Raw genomic sequence first — 22,354 nt, 5'->3', positions numbered from 1 at the left:
TCTGGAGCAAAATCTTTTCTTTTCAAGTTCCTGATGTGGGTTTGAATTTGAGGAACATTAGACTGCTATAGGACTCAGCCCCTATCATTCAGCCGCAATGTTCTGTTGGTTCAGTGATTCCTTTGCAGTCTTTGGAATGGAATAGAAACTAGAAGTGAAACCTGGCTCAGTTTCTAGGAAGTCTAAGTAATACCACTGCTGCTTTTACTGAACTTATTCTTTATTGGAAAGGCCCTAGACACTACCTACTATATGCTACACTTGGATTCCCATCCCCTCCCTCAATCTATCCTACATATCTGATAATAGGTAGTTAGAAACAAAGCAGCTAGTTGGCACCTGTTTTCTCACAGTGAATCAATACAGATTTGGGAGTACCCAGTATAGATCTGGGACATCCCTTTGTCCCAATTCATAGCTTCTCTCTGGTCATTTGTGTGTTGCCCACACAATGTGCAACTGGGCAGACCTGATCACTCTGTGTGTGTCTCCTGATACAAGCTTGTGTTGGAAAAAATTATTCACTGTAACTTTTTCTCAAACAAATCTAAAAAATATATCAGAGTCACTCTGATATGTTTTTTAGGTTTATTTAGAGAAATACTACTCATGGAGGAATGTAGTAGAGAATACTCTGCTGTATGCTTTCCTGCTGTACCACTCTCTTGGCTACACTTATACCAATTGTCTCCTCTCTAGGTTTTCTTAATAAAGCTTCCTTTGGTTCACCTTCTACCTGACAATTCTTTTTCACATCCATGTTATACCCACCATCTAGGTTTGTCCCCCAAGACTCTCTTCTATTTCCACGCTGTACTATCTTACTTTATGAGCTCATCAACTCCCATGGATTCAAATTATCATATTGAAGGAGATGATTCCTATATCTATATGTCCAGTCTCAGTTGCATTCCTAAATGACCAATTTTCTCTTAGACATTTCAAATTGAATATCTCATAGGCCTCTCAAAACAGCATTGCCAAAACAAGATTCATTATCTTTCCTCATAACCCCTATTGTCAAGGACACCAAAATCCTCCCAGTCACTCCAGTTACAAGCCTCAGAGTTATCTGAACTCCTCATTTTTACTCAGGTCACATATCCAATTTGTTGCCAAATCTTGCCTTTTTTATAACACTACAACACTTCTCTATGTATGTCCCTTCCCCTGCACTCAAGTACTCACTATCCTAATTCAGGTCTATATCACCTCTTGCCTGGAGTAGTTTTCTAACTCAGGTCTATCCCCATCCTGTTCCATTCCCTTAGTACTTTGAAAGTTATTTACTCCAAAGTCAATAATAATAGCTAGCATTTATATAGTACTTTGTTTGGAAAGCACTTTACAAATGTTTTCTCATTTAATCCTCAAGGCAACCCTCAAAGGTACAAGCTATTATCATCCTGATTTTACAGATAAAGAAATTGAGGTTTTCATGAGAATATCCTCATTTTTTTTTAAAACCCTTACCTTCTGTCTTAGAATCAATACTGTGTATTGGTTCCAAGGTAAAAGAGCTGTAAAGATTAGGCAATGGGGGTTAAATGACTTGCCAAGGGTCACACAGTTAGGAAGTGTCTGAGGCCATATTTGAACCTAGGACCTCCCATCTCTAGGTCTGGCTCTCAATCCACTGAGCTACCCAGCTGCCCCAGAACATCCTCATTTTAAAGCCCCAATTTAGATCAAAAGCTTATTGAGGGAACAGGTAGGTAGCTCTGCAGATGGTCTGGAAACAGGTGGTGGTCCTGGGTTCAGATATTGCCTAGCTGTCTGGGCAAGCAACTTGACCTCTTGCCTTTAGAACCAAGAGTTAGCATTGATTCTAAGACAGAAGGAAAGGGTTTCAAAAAAAGGCTTATTGAGGTTTCTCACTCTTTTTGTTTCTCAAGGATAAATGGTCTGACACTTTACTGAATGCAGTTACATTATGATATATCATATTATACTAGCTGTAAGGACATCACCATCTTCTCAGTCACCCAAGTTCATAACTTCTGAATATTCCTTGGCTTTTCCTTAGCTCTTATTCCCTATATTTAATTGATCACCGAGTCTCATCACTTTTACCTCCACCTCTCACCCTTCCATCCTTTTCTCTCCAAAATAACTAATATTCTTCTTCAGGGCCTTATCACCATTGCCTAAAGTATTAAACCATCCTCCAAAATTGGCAATCTCTCCTTTTTCTAATCAATGTGCTCTACAATCTAGCCTCTACAAAGCTACCAAAATAATCTCCCAACAACTAAGTCTGACCATAGCATTCCCCTTACCCAAAAATCTTCTGTTACTCCATAGCACTTCTAGAATAAATTAATTCTTCAGTCTGGCTTTTAGATTCACCCTTAATCTCATACCCACCAACAATTACATACTTATTCATTCAGTCAACAACTTTATAGTAAGTGTTTACTATATGCAAAGCACTATACTAAGTACTAAGGATACAAAGAGAGGGGTTTTTTTAAGCTTAAAAAAATAGTTCCACCAGTCAATCCAACATACATTCTAGTGAGAAAGACAATATGTAAATAACTATGTAGCTACAAATAGATAGATTATTTGAAAGAGAAGGTAGTAGCAGCTGGGGAGGATCAGAAAAGGCCTCCTGCAAGTGTGTTTCAAGCTTGAAGTAAGCCAGATAAGCCAAGAGGCAAAGGAGAGGGGATAGAGCATTCAAGAGAACAAGGCCAGAGGCTATTTGAAAGACTCTAAGTAGACTATGGAATAATCTGGATCTTTTAATACGAATTCCCTTTGAAAACTTAATTTCAGGCAAAAAAAGTCAGCATGGTATTCCGCAATCCCAACATATCACCTCCATGTTTTTGTACAGATTATTTCTCATCCCTGGAATATATTCCCTTTTCATAGAAATAACAGCTTCTTTCAAAACTCCAATCAAGTGTCATTTCTTATTCAAAACCTTTTCTGATTCCCCCTAGATCTTAGTACTCTAACCTTCTTGAAATTATTTTATATTTATTTATCAACTGTAATAATGTTTTTACTCTAACCCTCCAAGTAAAATGCAAGATTTTTTAAGTATGTTTAATTTTTGTGTTTGTATCTCCAGTTCTTTACAAAGTGCTTTAGGTAAAATAGAGGTTTAATGATTATAAAACTGAAATGAAGGCTAAAATTCTGTTTAATTGGAAATTTTAAAGGTCTTCCAATTTATCCAAATTGGTCTTCCCCAGCCAGTATAGTGAGAACAGATAGATCTTCTACTAAATGGTATGCCATGCATTTGCAATGCTTGTCTGCAATCATAATCCAGTGAGGAAAAAGAGAGATTTAAAAAAAATAACATACCTGTAGAAGGTCACTGAGGTCAAGTAACATATCTGCAGGAGAAGTCAAGGAAAGATACTTACATCTGAAGAATCAAGAAAGTAAGATTATATTTAGATCAACATCTCACACCCTACACCAAGATAAATTCAGAATGGGTGAATGACTTGAATATAAAAAGGGAAACTAAATAAGTTAACACAAAATAGTATACTTGTCAGATCTCTGGGAAAGATTTTAAAACCAAGCAAGAGTTAGAGAAAATTACAAAATGTAAATTAAATGGTTTTGATTATATTAAGCTAAAAAGCTTTTGTACAAACAAAACCAATGTAGTCAAAATCAGAAGGGAAACAACAAATTGGGAAAAAATCTTTATAACAAGAAACTCTGACAGGGATCTAATCACTCAAATATACAAGGAGTTAAATCAATTGTATAAAAAATGAAGCCATTCCCCAATTGATAAATGGGCAAGAGACATGAATAGGCAATTTTCAGGTAAAGAAATCAAAAGTATCAATAAGCACATGAGAAAGTGTTCTAAATCTCTAATAATTAGAGAAATGCAAATCGAAACAACTCTGAGGTATCACCTCACACCTAGCAGATTGGCTAAAATGAAAGAAGGGGAGAGTAATGAATGCTGGAGGGGATGTGGCAAAATTGGGACATGAATGCATTGCTGGTGGCGTTGTGAACTGATACAACCATTCTGGCTGGCAATTTGGAACTATGCTCAAAGGGCTATAAAAGAATTCCTGCCCTTTGATCCAGCCATACCACTGTTGGGTTTGTACCCCAAAGAGATCATAGATAAACAGACTTGTAAGAAAATATTTATAACCATGCTTTTTGTGGTGGCAAAGAACTGGAAAAGGAAGGTATGTCCTTCAATTGGGGAATGGCTGAACAAACTGTGGTATATGCTGGTGATGGAATACTATTGCACTCAAAGGAATAGTAAACTGGAGGAATTCCATGTGAACTGGAAAGACCTCCAGGAACTGATGCGGAGCGATAGGAGCAGAGCCAGAAGAACATTGTACACAGAGACTGATATACTATGGTAAAATTCGAATACAATGGACTTCTGTACCAGCAGAAAACAATGACACAGGACAGCTCTGAGGGATTTATGGTAAAGAATGCTACCCACATTCAGAGGAAGAACTAAAGGAGAGGAAACATATAAGAAAAACAAATGCTTGAATGCATGGGCTGAGGAGGACATGATTGGGGATGTGGACTTGAAACTACCACACCAATGCAAATATCAACAATTTGGAAATAGGTCTTGAACAAGGACACATGTAAAAACCCGTGGAAATGTGCGTCGGCTATGGGTGGGGGGACAACGGGGGGTGAAGGGGAAAGTAGGAGCTTGAATCATGTAACCATGTTAAAAATGAATAAATAAATGATTTAAAAAAAAAAGAAAGTAAGATATATAATGTCCAAAATAATGTAAGGAAAAAAAAAAGAATAATACAACTGGTTCCAGGACTGAAGACTGAACTTATTTTATTTCTTCTTAATAAATGAGGTATACTATAGATGGGAGATGATGCCTATGTGGTCCAATACATTTAACATGTTTGTATAACTGTGTCTCTTTTTTTTAAAAGGGGAGAAGGGCTAAGATTGGGAAGTTAAAATATTTAAAAACAAAATTTTCATAAATCATTTTTTTAACTGGATTAGTCAGAGGCAACATTACATAAATGTTTTTCAAGTGAATTTATTAAATAAAAAATAACCTGAAGGTTGCTTCACAGTACCAAAACTTAAGAGTGATATGTTATTTAGAATTTCTGGGGTTCCATTTAGAGGTATTGGGGCTCATTTGAGTTTCAAGATATGTAGATATATGACAAACTTCCTGTGAACATGTGGGGGACTTTGAGACTACATTTTTCCGTGATTCAATGGGTTTTCGGTTTCTGACCTGATGACATTCAACCAAAGGGAACCAAGGTAGGGCGTGACTTAAATTAGGGGTGGAGCTTGGGCTCTCACTTTTCCGTATGAAGCAGCCAAAGGGAATAGAAGGTATGGACTAGCAGGCAGTTTGACTAGATCTTAGCCAGGCACAGGGTCTTATATATTTTACCAATGTGGCCATGGTAATTAAAATATTACTTTTCCTCATAATATCAGCGTTTATCATTTTTAATCCTTACAGTGAAGAGGATAAAGATCTCTCTGGAATAGGTAAAATTAATTAGAGGTATCCCTTCCACATCAAGGGGTTTGGAGCACAATGCCCCCCAAGATCTGGAAAATCTGCATGAAAATTTTTGGCTCTCATTTCATATTAGAGAAGAAGTCAGAATTTTTTTCTTTTTCTCTTGTGGGGTGTTTATAGTACCTTATTGTAAATTTGGGGGTATTTGGTCATGGGTTAACAGTTTCTAAATTTTTTCTGTGTCATCTACTGGCCTTTGTGTGTCATCTGTAGCTTCAAAAAAAACTCCCCCCCCAAAGGTGAGGTAGGTATTAGGAGGAGGAATGAAGGGGATGGCTAAATGTAGGGAAGGAAGGAATGAGGTGGTATATTGGATGGTAAGGGAATAGATGGGGTATTCAGGAGAGGTAGCTTAAAATAGGCTTGACTAGAGACAGAGGGTACTGAGGGAGACAGGCTGAACCCTTCAAGGCAAGAAAAGGTATATCTATAAACACAAAGGAGTTGGGCTAGTCAAAAATGTTTAAAAATGCCTTGAGGAGGGGGCAGCTGGGTAGCTCAGTGGATTGAGAGCCAGGCCTAGAGACAGGAGGTCCTAGGTTCAAATCCGGCCTCAGACACTTCTCAGCTGTGTGACCCTGGGCAAGTCACTTGACCCCCATTGCCTACCCTTACCACTCTTCCACCTATGAGTCAATGCACAGAAGTTAAGGGTTTAAAAAAAAATGCCTTGAGGACTTCTCTTGTTAGTTTCTAAAGTCCCTTGAGGGAGGAGTCGAAGGGCTCCTCCCTGTCAGTGAAACTGATGACAGGAGGAAGTCTCGGGTAAGGACTTCCTGCCAAGATGGATGCCCGCAGTTCCCTCAAGAAATAAAAGCAAATAATTCCTTTCCTCTTCAACCCTTGCCTTAATCTTAATGATTCACCAGAGTGTTTGAGCAAGTAACAAAGGGGATTTATTAATATCAGGATTAATCAGAAGAGGGGCTTTAGGGCTGTGTAACAGCCGCTAGGGAGAAAACTGCAGGTGGGGGAAGGGTCACAGGACGGTTAGACTACTAGTCAGGAAGATCTGGCTGCCTTAAAGTAAAGTATTTACTAGATCAATAAAATAAGGGATAGCTTGATTTAAGGATGTCCTACTTGCCTACAGAAAACTAAACCCACAAAGTCTAGTCACCAAAACCAAAACCACCCTTCCTCCCAGAGCCCAAAGGGAAATTCAGGGAAAATAACAGGGAAATAATATGGAGAGGTCAGGGAGAGGTTCAGAGAAATCGGCTAGATTCAAATTGTCCAGAGACAAAAGCACAGGGCAAGGCAAAGCAGAAAGCCAAAGCAGAACCTCAGTTGGAACATCAGCTCTCTTCAAGCCTGACTCCAACTGAACTTTTGTGAAGATTCTAAGATTTAACTGCCAGCGCTGTTTACAGTTGACTCTTGCCAGAGCAAAAGCCTCTGTTGCATCCTTGCATTACAAGGGCTATATTAAAATTTGAAAGCACAGTATATTTAGTATGTTTTATAAAATGGTACCAATTAAGATACTTTCGAAATGCATTAAATATTTACAAATGCTCAGTAAATGAAAATAATAGCTGCCATTTTTACAACAGTAAGTATTCCACAAATATTATTTTATTTGATCCTCACTACAGTACTATTAGCCCAATTAAGGAAACTGAGGTTCAAAAAGTTTAAATTAATTGTCCAAAGTCACACAAATGGAAGAGTCAGAATTCAAATAACGATATTCTAACTACAAAGCCAAAGCTCTTTGTAGTAGTACCTGTTACCCTAGGACTACACTGAAAATATTTGCATCAGAAAAATTTCACATCCACATATTCACAAATGCACAAGTAAGGGGAAGAGAAAAAAGCATTTATATAATGTCTACTATAGGCCAAGCACTATCCTAATCATTTTACAAATATTTCCTCTTTAATTTGATTCTCAAAACTGTTATTATCCCCATGTTACAGTTGAGGAAACAGAAGCAAAGAGAAGTTAAGTGACTGGGCCAGTGTCACAGAACTATTAAGTATCAGAGACTATATCTGAACTTAAGTCTTCTTGACTTCAAGTCCAGCACTCTATCCACTCCATCCACTATTACCTAGCTACCTAGCTTAAATAAATGAAAAGACCAGTGGGAAAAGTCATTTGCCAAAAGCTAAAGAAGTAAAATTTTAAAAACATACTCCTACTGAAGATGAATAACAACACAAAGAGAACTAGCTATCTCTCTGAATGAAAAGCATAAGGATTTAAAGGTTTTCACACAATTAGAAATTTCTATCTAATGATATGACCATATGTAAAAATACAGAATGGCAAAGTACTTACATTAAACTTACAAAAATATAAATAACTTTGTGAGTGCCTTAATCAGATTGTACTTCAAAACTGAAATTAAGTATCAATTCTAAAACTCAAAATATAAATTGTTGTGTATCAGTTGGAACAGTAAGAAAGTAGCAAGATAGAATAACAGATCAATTCAATTCAACATTTATTAAATGTCTATGTCCAAAACTATACTCATTAGGGATACAAAAAGAGGCAAAAAGCAATTTCTTACCATTAAAGAGTTTACAATCTAATGAGTAAGAGAGCATGCAAACAAATATATGCAAAAAAGCAATACATGGAATAAAAAGGAAATAATAAAAGGAGGAAAAACACTGGAATTAAGAGGGGTTAGGGAAGGTTTTATTAATATTAAAAATGATAAAGGCTGATACAATTATAGAAATTAGTATTTTAATTAAAGCCATGCTGATAGTCATTAGACCATGCGCTTGTAAGAATTCAAAACTGCAGCCCAGTCATTATTGTTACCTCCCGTCTCTTCCTGAGTCTGCTAGCCAAGAGGCTTCCTTTTGGATACTCCTCCCATTTAAACAGTCCTCTGCGTGGTGACTCAGGCATCCCCACGCCCAAAGAACCAAACCGGAAACCCGTTGGACCATGGGAAATGTAGTTTTAAGGTCCCCACGTGTCCATAGTAAATATATATATACTTTTAGATGGCATTTCCCAAATTTCACTTTTACAGTTTCCTGTAGAAGGTAAGCTTTTTGTTGTGACTTAAAGACAGGGAGGTCAGTAGTCAGAGAGAAGTGAAAGTTTCAGGCAAAGGAGACAGGTAGAGAAAAGACCAGAGGGAAGAGATGGAATTTCTTGAGTAGACTAGTGTCACTGGATCAAAGAGTATGTATTAGGAAATAAGTTATAGGAAGACTGGGAAAGGTAGGAGAGAACTAGGTTATCAATAACTCTGAATGCCAAAGTATTTTGTATTTGATCCTGGAAGCAATAGGAAGCCACAGTAGTTAATTGACTTCGCAGGGAGTGGGAGGTTTGGATGATAAGGTGATTTAGATTTATTATGTAAAAAAAGCAAAGCTCTACTGATCATTCAAACATATAGTGCCACTTAACAGAGGTCACTTTTTTAAAATTTAATCTCTTTAAAAAGAAAAATGTAGATATTTAATAAAAAATAAAACCAATTACATTCTTTACTAATGTTATAAAAACAAAATTTTTGAAAGAAAGTGTGGCCCATATTTTGTGCTTGAAATAACTAAAGATGTTACAAATTGACAGATATTATGCATGTATCATGTATTATATTGTTTTGACCCTCTGTTGATGATCCATATATTCACAACAAACTAAAAGTAATAATGAAGGCAGAGAGTGAGCTTTCTGATAATATTGTGCCTACCCTGTCCCACTCACCAGGGTCTAGCACACAGTTCTGCACATGTAAAATGCTTTGTTGTGGGAAGCTGTCAAAGCTTATGACGTTCGCACAGTCTGGTACGAGTTCTGGAACCCACACAGCAGGTAACAGAAGATGGTGATTCCCCTCAGATTCCCCTATGTGACTCTTTTCTCACTAACATTCCCCTTTTTTGGAATTATTGTAATCAATATTTGTATTTAGCCCTGGGAACATATAGAGGAACATCATAGGCCATTACTAGAACCCTCACAAGCCCCCTACAAACTCCTAGGAAAAACACCACCTTTATGTTATAGTACAGAAATTCCCCTAGAAGTCACTTCACAACAAACCAGCAAATAGTGAGTTAATGTTAAAGATTTAAAAACCCTATCTTGGGTTCCCTTACACAGAAGTTTCCCCACATCCCTCCCTGATTTGGTACAGTACACATAAAAGAAAAATGAAATGAAATATGGAGAAATTGTCTCCCATGAAAAAGCCTATACTTTCTCACCACTGTGGCCCAAGAGATACGTCAAACACACCTAACACATTGTCTCTAAGAAAAGATGTATGGTCAGAATGGACTTCCATGCCAAGATTTTATGTGATCTCAAAGTGTATAAAATAAACCTTAAGGCAAAGCAGAATAGCTTTTTGCAAGCTTACTACATCTCTGACAGTTCTCATTCCATTTTCACTTAACTGTCCTGCCCATAAGATAACTAGACTGCCGGGACAGGTTCCCGATACTTTACAAATGTTTCTTGAATTGAAAGTATGGGAAGCAAACAACATCAAGCTTAAAACATATGAATAGTTTGCCATATCTATTATAAACTTTTTTTTATTTTTACTAACATGTTTTGTTTTATCATTATAAGCATTTATATGTTATCCCAATTTTGTGAGAGATCTCTTGTAGCAAAGTAAAACAACTAAGCACCAAGCAAAACTAGTAATGGTGACCAAATCCAAAGACACATAAAATATTGTATCAGTCCTCAATTTTGTTTTTAAAAATTTTAAAGAGAAATCTGATAGCTCAAATTTTTCTACCCCCATTCCATTAAAAAAAAAGAGAAAGGAAAGGAAAGAAAAGTAATAAATGTTGGAGGGAATGTGGCAAAATTGGGACATTAATGCATCGCTGGTGGAGTTGTGAATTGATCCAACCATTCTGGAAAGCAATTTGTAACTATGCCCAAAGGCCTTTAAAAGCCTGACTGCCTTTTGATCCAACCATACCTCTGTTGGGTTTATACCCCAAAGAAAGGAAAAAGAGTTGTACATAAGGAAAAAGACTTGTACAAAAATATTTATAGCTGTGCTTTTTGTGGTGTCAAAAAATTGGAGAATGAAGGGATGCCTTTCGATTGGGGAACAGCTGAACAAATTGTGGTATCTGTTGGTGATGAAACACTATTATGCTAAAAGGAATAATGAACTGGAGGAATTCCATATGAACTAGAATGACCTCCAGGAACTGATGCAGAGTGAAAAGGGCAGAACCAGGAGAACATTATACACAGAGACAGATACACTGTGGCACAATCAAATATAATGGACTTCTCTACTAGTAGCAATGCAATGAGCCAGAACAATTCTGAGGGACTTATGAGAAAGAACACTATCCATACATCCAGAGAAAGAACTGTGGGAGTAGAGACACAGAAGAAAAACAGCTGCTTGATCACATGTCTGGATCAAGACACACAGTTCCATAAAAACCCAGTGGAATTGCTCGTTGGCTATGGAAGGGGAGTGGGAAGAGGGGAGAGAAAGAACATGAATCATGTAAACCTAGAAAATATCCTAAATTAATTAATTAAATAAACTTAATTTTAAAAAGAAAAGAAAAACTAATTCATTGTTTTTGTTTTTTAAACCCTTACCTTCCTTCTTGGAATCAATACTGTGTTTTGGCTCCAAGGCAGAAGAGTGGTAAGGGTAGGCAATGGGGGTCAAGTGACTTGCCCAGGGTCACACAACTGGGAAGTGTCTGAGGCCAGATTTGAACCTAGGACCTCCCATCTCTAGGCCTGGCTCTCAATCCACTGAGCTACCCAGCTGCCCCTAATTCATTGTTTAAAAAAAAAAAACTGTAGTCAAGGGGGGAAAAGTCTTATTCTGCACTCTAAATCTATAATTCTTGGTTCTATTCATCATAAATTCACAAGTCTTCAAAATCATTTATTTTTATGTTAGTGATGCAATGTTATAAATTGTTCTTCTGGTTCTGCTTTATTCACTCTGCAACAATTCATACTAGTCTTTCGATGTCTCTTTGAAATCATCTATTTCCTCATTTCTTATAGAACAATAATATTCCATGACATTCACATACTACAACTTATTAGTCATTTCTTAATTATTGTGGATCCCTTTAGTTTCTAACTTTTTGACAACACAAAAAGAGCCATTATAAATATATTTGTACATACAGGACTTTTTCATATTTCTTGTCACTCCTTTGGGTAAGAGCCTTGCAGTTGTACAGCTAGATAAAGAACACACATGCTTTTTTTTGCGAATAACTGAAAGGGTGTTCCTATTCACAAGTCCACCAATGTGTCCGTTTTCCCATAGTCCTTTCAACATTGTCCTTTTAATTCATCTTCGATAAGTTGACAAGTGTGTGAAGAAGTTCAGAATTAATTTAATTTTCATTTCTCTAATTACTAATGATTTGGGGCATTTTTTTTCATTTAGCTATAGATAGTTTGGGTTTCTTTCCTTAAGAACTGCTTGTTCATATTCTTGTATCTTTTATCACTTAGGAGATGGCTCTTATTTCTATAAATTTGCATAAGGTCCTGGGAAATGAGAAATTTATTAGAGAAACTGAACACAAGAAAAATTTTCCCCGGAGAATTGTTTCCCTTTTAATCTTAGCTTTACTGGATATTTATGCAAAATGTTTTAAATTTAATATAACAAAAATTATTCACTTTATCTTCTGTGTTCTTTATTCTTTGGTCATATATACCTTTCCTCTCTATATATAAATATGACAGGCATTATTGTCCATATTTGTCTCATTTGTTTATGATATGGCTTTTTATATATCTACATCTCAAATCCATTTAGCAATATCTTGCTGGTCTATATCTAATTTCTTTCTACATTGCTGCCCAATTTCCCCAGCAATTTTTGTCAAACACTTATCCTTATTACAGTAGCTGAGGGCTTAGTGTTTAACTAATACTAGGATATAATAAATATTACTTCTATGCCTAATCTATTCCCCAATCAATCTCTTTATTTTTTAACCAATACTAAATTATTTTGAGATTTTTTACTTTTTTCCCATTCATGAGTTGCTTTTCCTAGCTCTTTGGTAACTGTTTGGAATAGCATTGAATAAGTAAATTAATTTAAGTAGTATTGTCATTTTTGTTATCCTACACATAGGCAAATATTTTTCCAATTATTTAGGTATTTATTTCTGTAAAAAGCTTGTTTTGTGTATTACATATTAAATATTTATGCAATTCTTCTAAACATTTTTGGCAGGAAACTCCCAAGTATTGTATAAACTATAGCAATGCTACATGGAAATTGTCCATTTATCGCTTCCTTTTTTTTATTTTATTGGTATCATATAAAATTCTGATGATTTCTGTGAATTAATATCATAAGTTTGCTTAGAATTATTTTTTTTACTTGACTATGAGGAGTTTTTTAAGGACAATATCATATTATTTGCAAAGGGTGATAATTTTGCTGCTTCTTTCCTATGCTTACTTTTCTTGTCTCACTGCCAGAGCAAACATATCTAGTATTTCATCAAAAAGAAGTAGTGAAAATGAACATCAATTTTTTATCCATGATTGTACTGGTAAGAATTTTAGTTACATATAATCCACATTTCATATACAAGGGTAGCTCTTATTTTTAGATGTATTTATCACTTTAAGTAAAAACCTATTTATTACCATGTTTTCTAGTATTTTTAACACAAATGAATGTCACATTTTCACAAATATTTTCTTCAATTAACATATGGCTTTTGTACATTTTGTCATTAACATAGTTAATTAAGTCTATAAAAACCAACCCTGCATTCCTGGTATAAATCCCACCTGGACCTAAATGAATAATCATTGTGATGTGCTGTTTTAGCATTTTTGCTAACATTTTAAAATCTTTTGTATCACTGTTAACTAGAGATATTAGTTAATAGTTACTTTTTCTGTTGTAACTTTCTCATTTCTGGTTTAACTATCAAAATGATATTTGGGGGGCAGTGAGGTAACACAATGGATACAGTGCCAGGCCTGGAGTAGGGAAGACTTGGATTCAAATCTGGATTCAGACACTTTCTAGATGTGTGACTCTGGGCAAGTTACTTAACCCCACTTGCCTTGCCCTTGCTACTCTTCTTAGACAGAAGGTAAGAGTTAAAAAAAAACAAAAACAAAAACAAAAACAAAAAACCTGTATCTTGGTTACAGAAAGATTTTGGTAAAATCACTTCTTTTGCTATTTTTGGAGATTATGGAATACTGGAATTAATTGTTCTTTGATTGTCTAATAGAACTTGTTTGAGCATCAATCTGATCCTGAAGATTTTTCTTTATTTTTTAAATTCTTTATTTTTTCTATTAATTTTGGAATTTCATTTATCAGCAAAACCACTGCCCATATCCTTAGTCAGATTGAATAGCCTCTGGTCATTCTAAGCTTTATTGGAAGTCCAAGGATTGGGCATATACAATAGTGATGGCTTCACTGATATCTTGATTCTCATTTCTCTCCAGTTTTGGTCTCCTATCAGGAGCTACTCTGGGAAGATTGCTGTCATGTAGTCTCTCTTCACATCTATCATATCTTATCTTATCCCATTCCCAAGCCACTCCATCCTCTTTTTCTACATAGGTCTTGACTCTTGCTCTTCTCTCCTAAGCTTTCTGGGCCATTTCTCAAAGCTTCTCTGTGTTTCTCCTTTTCCTTTTAGGCCATCTTTCTCTCCACTTATGCCTGCATCTTCACTACCTCATGAGCTTTTCTATCACCAGTATAGAAAGCTTTAGCAAGTTTGGCAAGTTTTCCTTAATATGAACTTCTATAGTTCTCTCCCATCAGTAACTAGACATTTATATAATGGACTAGTAAAGCCCTTTGCATTTTCCAGGTTGAAATAGATGAAGGAATTTTCTACACCTGCTGCTCCTTCATAGTCATATTTTGGCTAGAAGAATGCATGACAGATGCAAGAAAGTTCACAAGAAATTTTCTTGTCAATTTTGAATACTGGAAGCTCCACTGGATCTCTCTGCATTTCTATCATTTAAATACATGCTACAATTTCAGTCGCAATTCTTTAATAATATAGAAATGATCCATAATAAAAGTTTAGTCTATTACATCTTTATGATCAAACTAGCTAATGATTTAAATCACTTTTTTAAAAAAGGTCATGGGGGCAGCTGGGTAACTCAGTAGACAGAGCCAGGCCTAGTGGTCCTAGGTTTAAATCTGGCCTCTGACACTTCCTATTTGTGTGACCCCAGTTGCCTAACCCTTAACCCTCTTCTGTCTTGGAACCAATACATAGTATTGACTCTAAGGCAGAAGGTAGGGTTTAAAAAAAAAGTTCTTAGTTTTATTTAATTCAATTTTTTAAATTAAAAAAACAAATTTTAAAAATTGTTAACTATCCTTTTTTCTTCAGGATTTCTGCTTTAATTTCTATTAGGGGTTTTTAATTGGTTGATTTTCTATTTTTTTTTTAATGCCACTTGCAATTGACTTAAATCACCATTCTTTTTTTGTGTGTGTGGTCATATTGTCTGTAGAAAAATAAACTCTCCCTTGGAATGCTTTGGCCATATCTTCAAAATTTTGAAATGCTATTGCACAGTTATCATTGTTATGATTGTAATTTAGTCTATGTTTGATTTTAAAACTTTCAGTGGCCCTCTACTTTAATATAATTATTACATTGTGAGGAGTAAAGGATATGTCTAATATTTGTGCTTTTCTGCATTAGTTTGTGAGGGTTTTATGAACAATTGTTATACAGGTGTTATACACAGCTAAGATATGTATACTTTATTTTAACCCTTACCTTCTTAGAATTGATACTCGGTACCGGTTCCAAGATAGAGAATGGTTAAGGGCCAGGGAACTGGGGATAGGTAACTTGCCCAGGGTCACACAACTAGAAAGTATTTGAAGCCACATTTGAACCCAGAACCTCCTGCCTCTAGGCCTGGCTCTCTATCCATTGAGTCACCTTACAGACCCTTAGATATTATATTTTATTTCCATTCAGTAATCACTAGTGTTAATAACAACTAGGGCTCTATCATATCTAACTTTTCTAAAATTCTATGGAGGTTTGTCTAAGATGAAAGGGCTAAATTAAAGACCCCTACTATCACAATTTTTATATCTACTTCTTATAAAACATTTAGTATTCCCCTTACATATTTAGAAGCTATACAATTCAGAGCATATATGTTAAGTATAGAAATCAATTTTATACCTTTTACCTTTCAGAAAAATAGTTTTCCCTTTATCTCTTAATTATATCTATTTTTTTGGTTGCCTTGTCTGAAGTCATAATTGTTACTCCTACTTTTGTGTTCAATTAAGATATGTTGCTCCAATTCTTCTGGATGCTGAGACTTGGTGTCAAGTATATTTTTTATACAAAACATATTGTTGGCTTTTGCAATTTTAATCCATTTTACTAATCTCTTCTATTTTTCAGGTGATTTTATCCCATTCACATATACAATTATTATAGTTAACTGTTTATTTCCTTCCAATATATTCTTTTTTTTTTTAAACCTTTACCATTCATCTTAGAACTAATACTATGTATTGATTCCAAGGCAGAAGAACAATGGGGGTTTAAGTGACTTGCCCAGAACACAAAGTTAGGAAGTATATGAGATCACATTTGAACCCAGAACCTCCCTTCTCTGGGCCAGGCTCTCAATCCACTGTGAGTCACCTACCTGCCCTCATTGCATTCTCTTGTGCCTACTTTTTCTTCTCAATATTTCTTTCTCTTTATGTACTTAAAGTTGTTGCCCTTATTTGTCTCTTCACATCTGTTTGTCTCTTCACATCTACTCTGCAAGCTTAAGATTTTATTTTGGTTATAATTAACATTTCTCTGAATCCTGGGTCCTTGTTTTGCTCCCTCTTTCTATTCCAATCTATATCTAGTTTTTTCTTTCAAAACTCTCATTTTCCAATTTTTTTCCCTTTAGAATTCTCACTTCATTTATAAAAACATTTCATTCTTACTTCAACTCTTCCAAGAATTCTAGCTGAATCTGTGCTCCAATTGAGTTTTGGGGCTTGGGGTTTTACAGTCATTCTTTTCTGCATTTGTGTCTTCAATGTCTCTGTCATCACAACAGTTTTTTAGAGTAAAATTGTTTTATTTGCTTATTCTTCAAACTTACCTTTTGACTTTCAACCTTATATTACACGTATGCTTCTGAACTCATCCTTTTGCTACTTTCTTGGGGTACTGAGTGTTATGTTATTCTAGGTTCTAACAGACAGGCTGGTATCCTGAAAGCTTTCTGTGCTCCGAGAGTGGTCTGATTCAAGTAAAAACTTGATTGCTTCCAGCCAAGTCTGAGCTGTACAAAATTTCTGACCCTGGGATTGGGTCTGAGAAATCATGCAAAGCTACTGGACTCTGCTCCTATTAACAAGATGAAAAGCTCTGTTGGTTTAGAGACAGAACTCCAAGTTTCCCTTTGCTTTAAGGCAAAAAATGATGGGCAAACTTTTTAGAGGGGGCCAAAGGAAAGGAAATGGTCATCTGTCAGTCTGTTTCTAAATCAACTCTTTCAAAGTTTCATTGTATTGTATCCTACTCATTGTATTCATCAGATTAGGAATAATGTCTCCCAACCCGATAAAACAATTCAGGGGGCCACATCTGGCCCACGGGCCATAGTTTAGGGGATTCCTGACTTGGTTCTTCTACTGAAGGCTTCAGACTGAGATCAAGGCTAGAACCGATATCCCACTTGGCTTCTAGGGTCTGTAGTACAGGGTTATTACTCTGTGCTTCTGAACCCACTACTCTCTCTGTATATACTACCTAGAACATGTTACTGCTCCCTACCCTGAGTAGTATTGCTTAGCATAGGTTCTCTCTTCAGTCCTCCTTCAGTCCTAGATCTGTGATATGGAATTGGGTAGTTAGTTACAAGGCTACAGTTGGTATCTGTTCCCTTATCCTGCATTCATTTTCCCTGTGAATATATGAAACAACTTCTTGTCCTGGTACACTTCCCTTTTTTTTTAACTGAAATACTAAATATTGCCACACTCCTGTTCATATCCTCTTCACTAGGTTAAGCAGATTTCTCTGTCTCTCTACCATTCTGCCCCATGCTAAAAAAGTAAGCCATTGTTATTTTTTCTCGGATTTTTCCAATCAGGATTCAACTTGGCACATTTTTTGGATTTGTTTAAGGAGTTTTTAAGGGGGAATTAGACTGAATTTCATTATGATAATTTGTCAGTCTAACTCAACTTCACTTTCATCTAAACTGGTCAAGAGGGCAGAATGTATAGAATTTAGTGCAGAAATAAATTTAGTTCAATAGAGATATAGATTGGGACAGGAAGAGAGGGAAAAGGAATAAAATAAATTGACAACTTGTTTGTAACAGGGGGTTGTGATTGGGTTTTTTTCCATTTGTAGTTGAAAGAGTGAGAAGTTCAAGTCATGCCCATTTCTCCAACTCCTTCCATGTTTGTATATAGTTTTATTTGTAAGAAATAAAAAAGGAAGAGAGAAGGTAAAGATACATTAGTGTAAAATGGAAGGAAGTTAGGGGGATCAATTCATCAAATTGGAGGTACTACAGTAGGACAAACAAATAGTAAAGAAAAACAAATTTTCTCATTGGTTGTGTCCAAAAGAAAATATACATATACATATAACCTATCTATCTATCTATGTCATTTTGAACTCTTAAAGCTGTCGATTTATTTTATTCCCTTTTCCCTTCTTCCTGTTCCAATCTATATCTCTGTGAGAATTTTAGAAGTTTATCTTTTGCCTTTTTGAATTCCTCATTTTATATACTCTCCAAATTTTTACCTCCGAGTCTTTTAGTGCCCAGGTCTAATACTTATACTTTTGCTTTTGTCCCTCAAATATCTCACCATGATCTCTAAAGCCTTTCATTTTCATGACATAGAAGGATCTGTATAACATTTGCCATGTGTCCAAATGAGGTGAATTACTTAGTAATCAGGTTGCTTAATAGTGGGATACAGCGGGTCTCTATTGCTTCTTTTTACTCTACCACTGTGATCAAGAGAATGTAATCTATACATAACTTTCCTGATGGTATTTAACCTTTTTTTAAAATGGAAGTTGTTTACATAATAAAAGAATGGACATAATAATTAACCTACTTCAAGGGACTCAAGCTCAACATTATAAATCTAAGAAAAGGATTTTACATTTCCTGAAATAATAATTCACCTCAATTAGCCAAACCATCAAACTTTTTTTGGTTCCAACTGTATCATGCAATACATGAGTTACTATTCTTTGTTTTGTGTCATCCACAAACTAGATTAGCATACTATCGATCTTCATTCAAGTCAATAATAGGGCACACCAACTAAAAATCTACTTCAAGGATAATATGAATTCATTTCATTCTATTGCAGAGACTACTAGTATACCTCACCCATAGTGTCAATTTTCCATAGTCAACAAGAAACAGACACTAATTTTACAAATAAAGACTATTTAATGCAAAACCTCCAAACTAGAAAAAGGGCTGACAAATGTAAATAGGGGAGAGGCAAACAGCCAGTGAGTATAGAGTTTAAGAAAAACTAAGGGTAAAAACAAAGTTACAACTTGAAAGAGAAAAAGGAATGAAATCCAATTCATGAAAGAAAAACAATACTAAAGAACAAACTTCTATATTACTTTGAGTCATAGTGCCTTCTGAATGGCACTACTAAAACTATTCATGATTCTCAGCCCCAGAAAGCATGTTTACAAAAATAGTCAGATGGCCTCAAATACTTCCTAGTCACTTAACCCCAATTCCCTTACCACTCTTCCACCTCAGAACCAATATACAGTATTTTTTTCATTTTTATTTTATTTTATTTTATTTTTTATTTTTAGAAAAATTTTCCATGGTTACATAATTCATGTTTTTACTTTACCCTTCACCCCCTCAAGCCCTTCCCTCAACCCGCAGCTAACTCGCATTTCCACTGGTTTTAACAAAATTGGGACATTAATGCACTGCTGGTAGAGTTGTGAACTGATCCAACCATTCTGGATGGCAATTTGGAACTATGCCCAAAGAGCGATAAAAAAATGCCTGCCCTTTGATCCTGCCATACCATTGCTGGCATTGCATCCCAAAGAGATCATAAATAAACAGACTTGCACAAAAATATTTATAGCTGCGCTCTTTGTGGTGGTAAAAAATTGGAAAGCAAGGGTATGCCCTTCAATTGGGGAATGGCTGAACAAATTGTGGTATATGTTGGTGATGGAATACTATTGTGCTCAAAGGAATAATAAACTGGAGGAATTCCATATGAACTGGAAAGACCTCCTGGAATTGATGCAGAGTGAAAGGAGCAGAGCCAGAAGAACATTGTACACAGAGACTGATACACTGTGGTAAAATCGAATGTAATGGACATCTGTACTACCAGCAATGCAATGACCCAAGACAATTCTGAGGGATTTATGGAAAAGAACACTACAGACTTCCGGTTAAGATGACGGCAGAGTAAGGAGCAGCTGCTCGATCTCTCCTGACCGAAGCATACAGAACCCCTCAAGGGGAAATAAAAACGAGTCCAGAGGAACGAAGGGACCCCACAACAGGGAGCAGCATTGAAGGTACGCAGAATCGGGGCATTTCCACGCTATAAAGGGGTGAAACAGCTCTCACTAAAACGCGAGAGGAAGAAGCCCATCCCCCACCCCCACACCGCACAACTCGCACAAGTGGGAAAACAGGATTGGGGCAACCAGATAATCACTAGCAGCCCCGGGGCTTATACCTGTGTGCTACAAGAGGAGGGACCCCAGGTGGCTGGGGGCGCCCACAGACCTTCCCCGAGCATCCACGTGGGTGAAGGCACCTCCTTGGGCCAGGACAAAGGCCTCTAAAACACTCTCACAAAAACTGAAAGCATCTCCTCAGGTGCGAATAAAGATCTCTAGCCCACCAACTTTCACTACCTTCTGGGGGGGGGGGGGGAGGCAGTGCCCTAAAAGCATCTGCACAGGCAAAGGCAGTGCCCTAGGCTTGAATAACGATCTCCAGCCCAGGCTTGGACCTCCAGTGAGGACCCAGTGCGGACTGGAGCTTGGCTGTGGAAGCAGCCACAAAGACTGCTGAAGGAACCTTGGGCAGAGGGGCAGACCAGGAACTACCAGGAGGCCTGACCCGGAGGACAAGGAGACCAGAGCCCCCCCCCCCCAAGCTTGCAAGGCACAGGCAGACCCTGAGTGCAAAGACAAAGCTGAAAAGGGGCGGGGCTAACAATGGCCAGCAATAAGGAAGTCCACAAGAAAAAGACTATCAAGAGAAATTCTGGAACACTGGACAACTTCTACACAGAGAAAATCCAGACAACAGAGGAGGGAAAACAAAAATCCAAACCTCCCCAAAAAAATGAAAGCTGGTCACAAGCTATGGAAGAGTTTAAAAATGAAATGCTGAGGAAGATGGAAGAAATCTGGTAAGAAAATAACAGTTTAAAAGGCAGAATTTCGCAATTGGAAAGTGAGACAAGTCAACTGAAGACCAAAAATGACCAGATTGAAAAGGAAAACCAAAATATTATAGCTGAAAACCAAAACATTAAAGCCGAAAACCAAAACATTAAAGCTGAAAACCAGTCCTTAAAGGCTAGAATCGAACATTTAGAAACCAATGATCTCTCAAGACAACAAGAACAAATAAAACATAGTCAAAAGACTGATAAAATAGAAGGAAACATGAAATATCTCAATGAGAGAGTGACAGACCAAGAAAACTGGTCTAGAAGAGACAACTTGAGAATCATTGGTATTCCAGAAAAGGCAGAAATTAATAGAAACTTGGACTCCATACTTAAAGAAATTATTCAGCAAAATTGCCCTGAAGCTCTACAACAAGAGGGCAATATAGACATTGAAAGGATCCATAGGAACACCCTCTACACTGGACCCAGAAAAGTCAACACCCAGAAATATAATAGCGAAATTGAAGAGCTTTCAAGTTAAAGAAAAAAATCTTACAAGAAGCCAGAAAGAGACAATTCAAATATCAAGGAGCACCAATAAGGATCACACAGATTCTGGCAGCCACAACGCTAAAAGACCGCAAGGCTTGGAATACAATATTCAGAAAGGCAAGAGAGCTGGGCCTTCAGCCACGAATCAACTACCCAGCGAAACTAACCATATACTTTCATCAGGGGAAAGTATGGGCATTCAACAAAATTGAAGAATTCCAAGTTGTTGCACAAAAGAGACCACCGGGACTAAATGGAAAGTTTGACACTCAACCACAAATGTCAAGAGAAAGATGAAAAGGTAAATAAGAAACAGAGGGAAAAGAAAGAAAACTCATAGTCTTTTAAGCTTGACTCTTTAAGGGCATAAATAAGATCTAATTATCTGTATTACTAGGTGGAGAAATGCTATGTATAATTCTCTGTATAATGTATAATGCTATGTAGTAAACTCTATACACTATTTTAATATTCACTATTATAGCAACCAGAAGAATAATTCATAGGGAGAGGACAGGATACTAAATGGTCTAAGAAGACATGGGGAGTGGGAAAGAGGGGGGGAATAGTAGGGGACACCAAGAAAAATCCGAGTAAATAAGAAAAATAAGATATTCTATTACACACAAAGAGGGCATGGGAAGGGGAGGGGATGAATAATATCATAAGAAGGAGAGGAAGAGAGCATAATCAAACCTTACTCTCAGTGTAATCAACCCGGAGAAGGAAGAGTAGCTTTATTATCCATCCGGATAAAAAACTCTATCTAACCCTACTGAGAAAGTCAGAATGGATAAACCAAAGGGAGCAGGGGAGTGAGGAGGCCAAAAAAGGGAGGGGAGAAGAAGGGGGAGGGAATTCAT

The 22,354-nt window shown here is 36.6% G+C and overlaps 1 protein-coding gene across 3 annotated transcripts in view; it reads right to left on the bottom strand.

Annotated features, from left to right (window-relative positions):
- The window catches only part of BRF1 (BRF1 RNA polymerase III transcription initiation factor subunit), a 195,085-nt gene that overhangs the window by 124,714 nt on the left and 48,017 nt on the right, over positions 1-22,354 (bottom strand). For all 3 annotated transcript variants that reach the window (XM_044664724.1, XM_044664725.1, XM_044664726.1), the window contains one exon: positions 3,322-3,353. In XM_044664724.1, the coding sequence (XP_044520659.1) occupies positions 3,322-3,353 (32 nt within the window). The remainder of the gene's footprint in view (positions 1-3,321; positions 3,354-22,354) is intronic.

The sequence above is a fragment of the Gracilinanus agilis genome, chromosome 2 (genome assembly GCF_016433145.1).
Source record: "Gracilinanus agilis isolate LMUSP501 chromosome 2, AgileGrace, whole genome shotgun sequence".
NCBI lineage: Eukaryota > Metazoa > Chordata > Mammalia > Didelphimorphia > Didelphidae > Gracilinanus > Gracilinanus agilis.
This window is presented reverse-complemented; position numbering and strand designations above follow the sequence as displayed.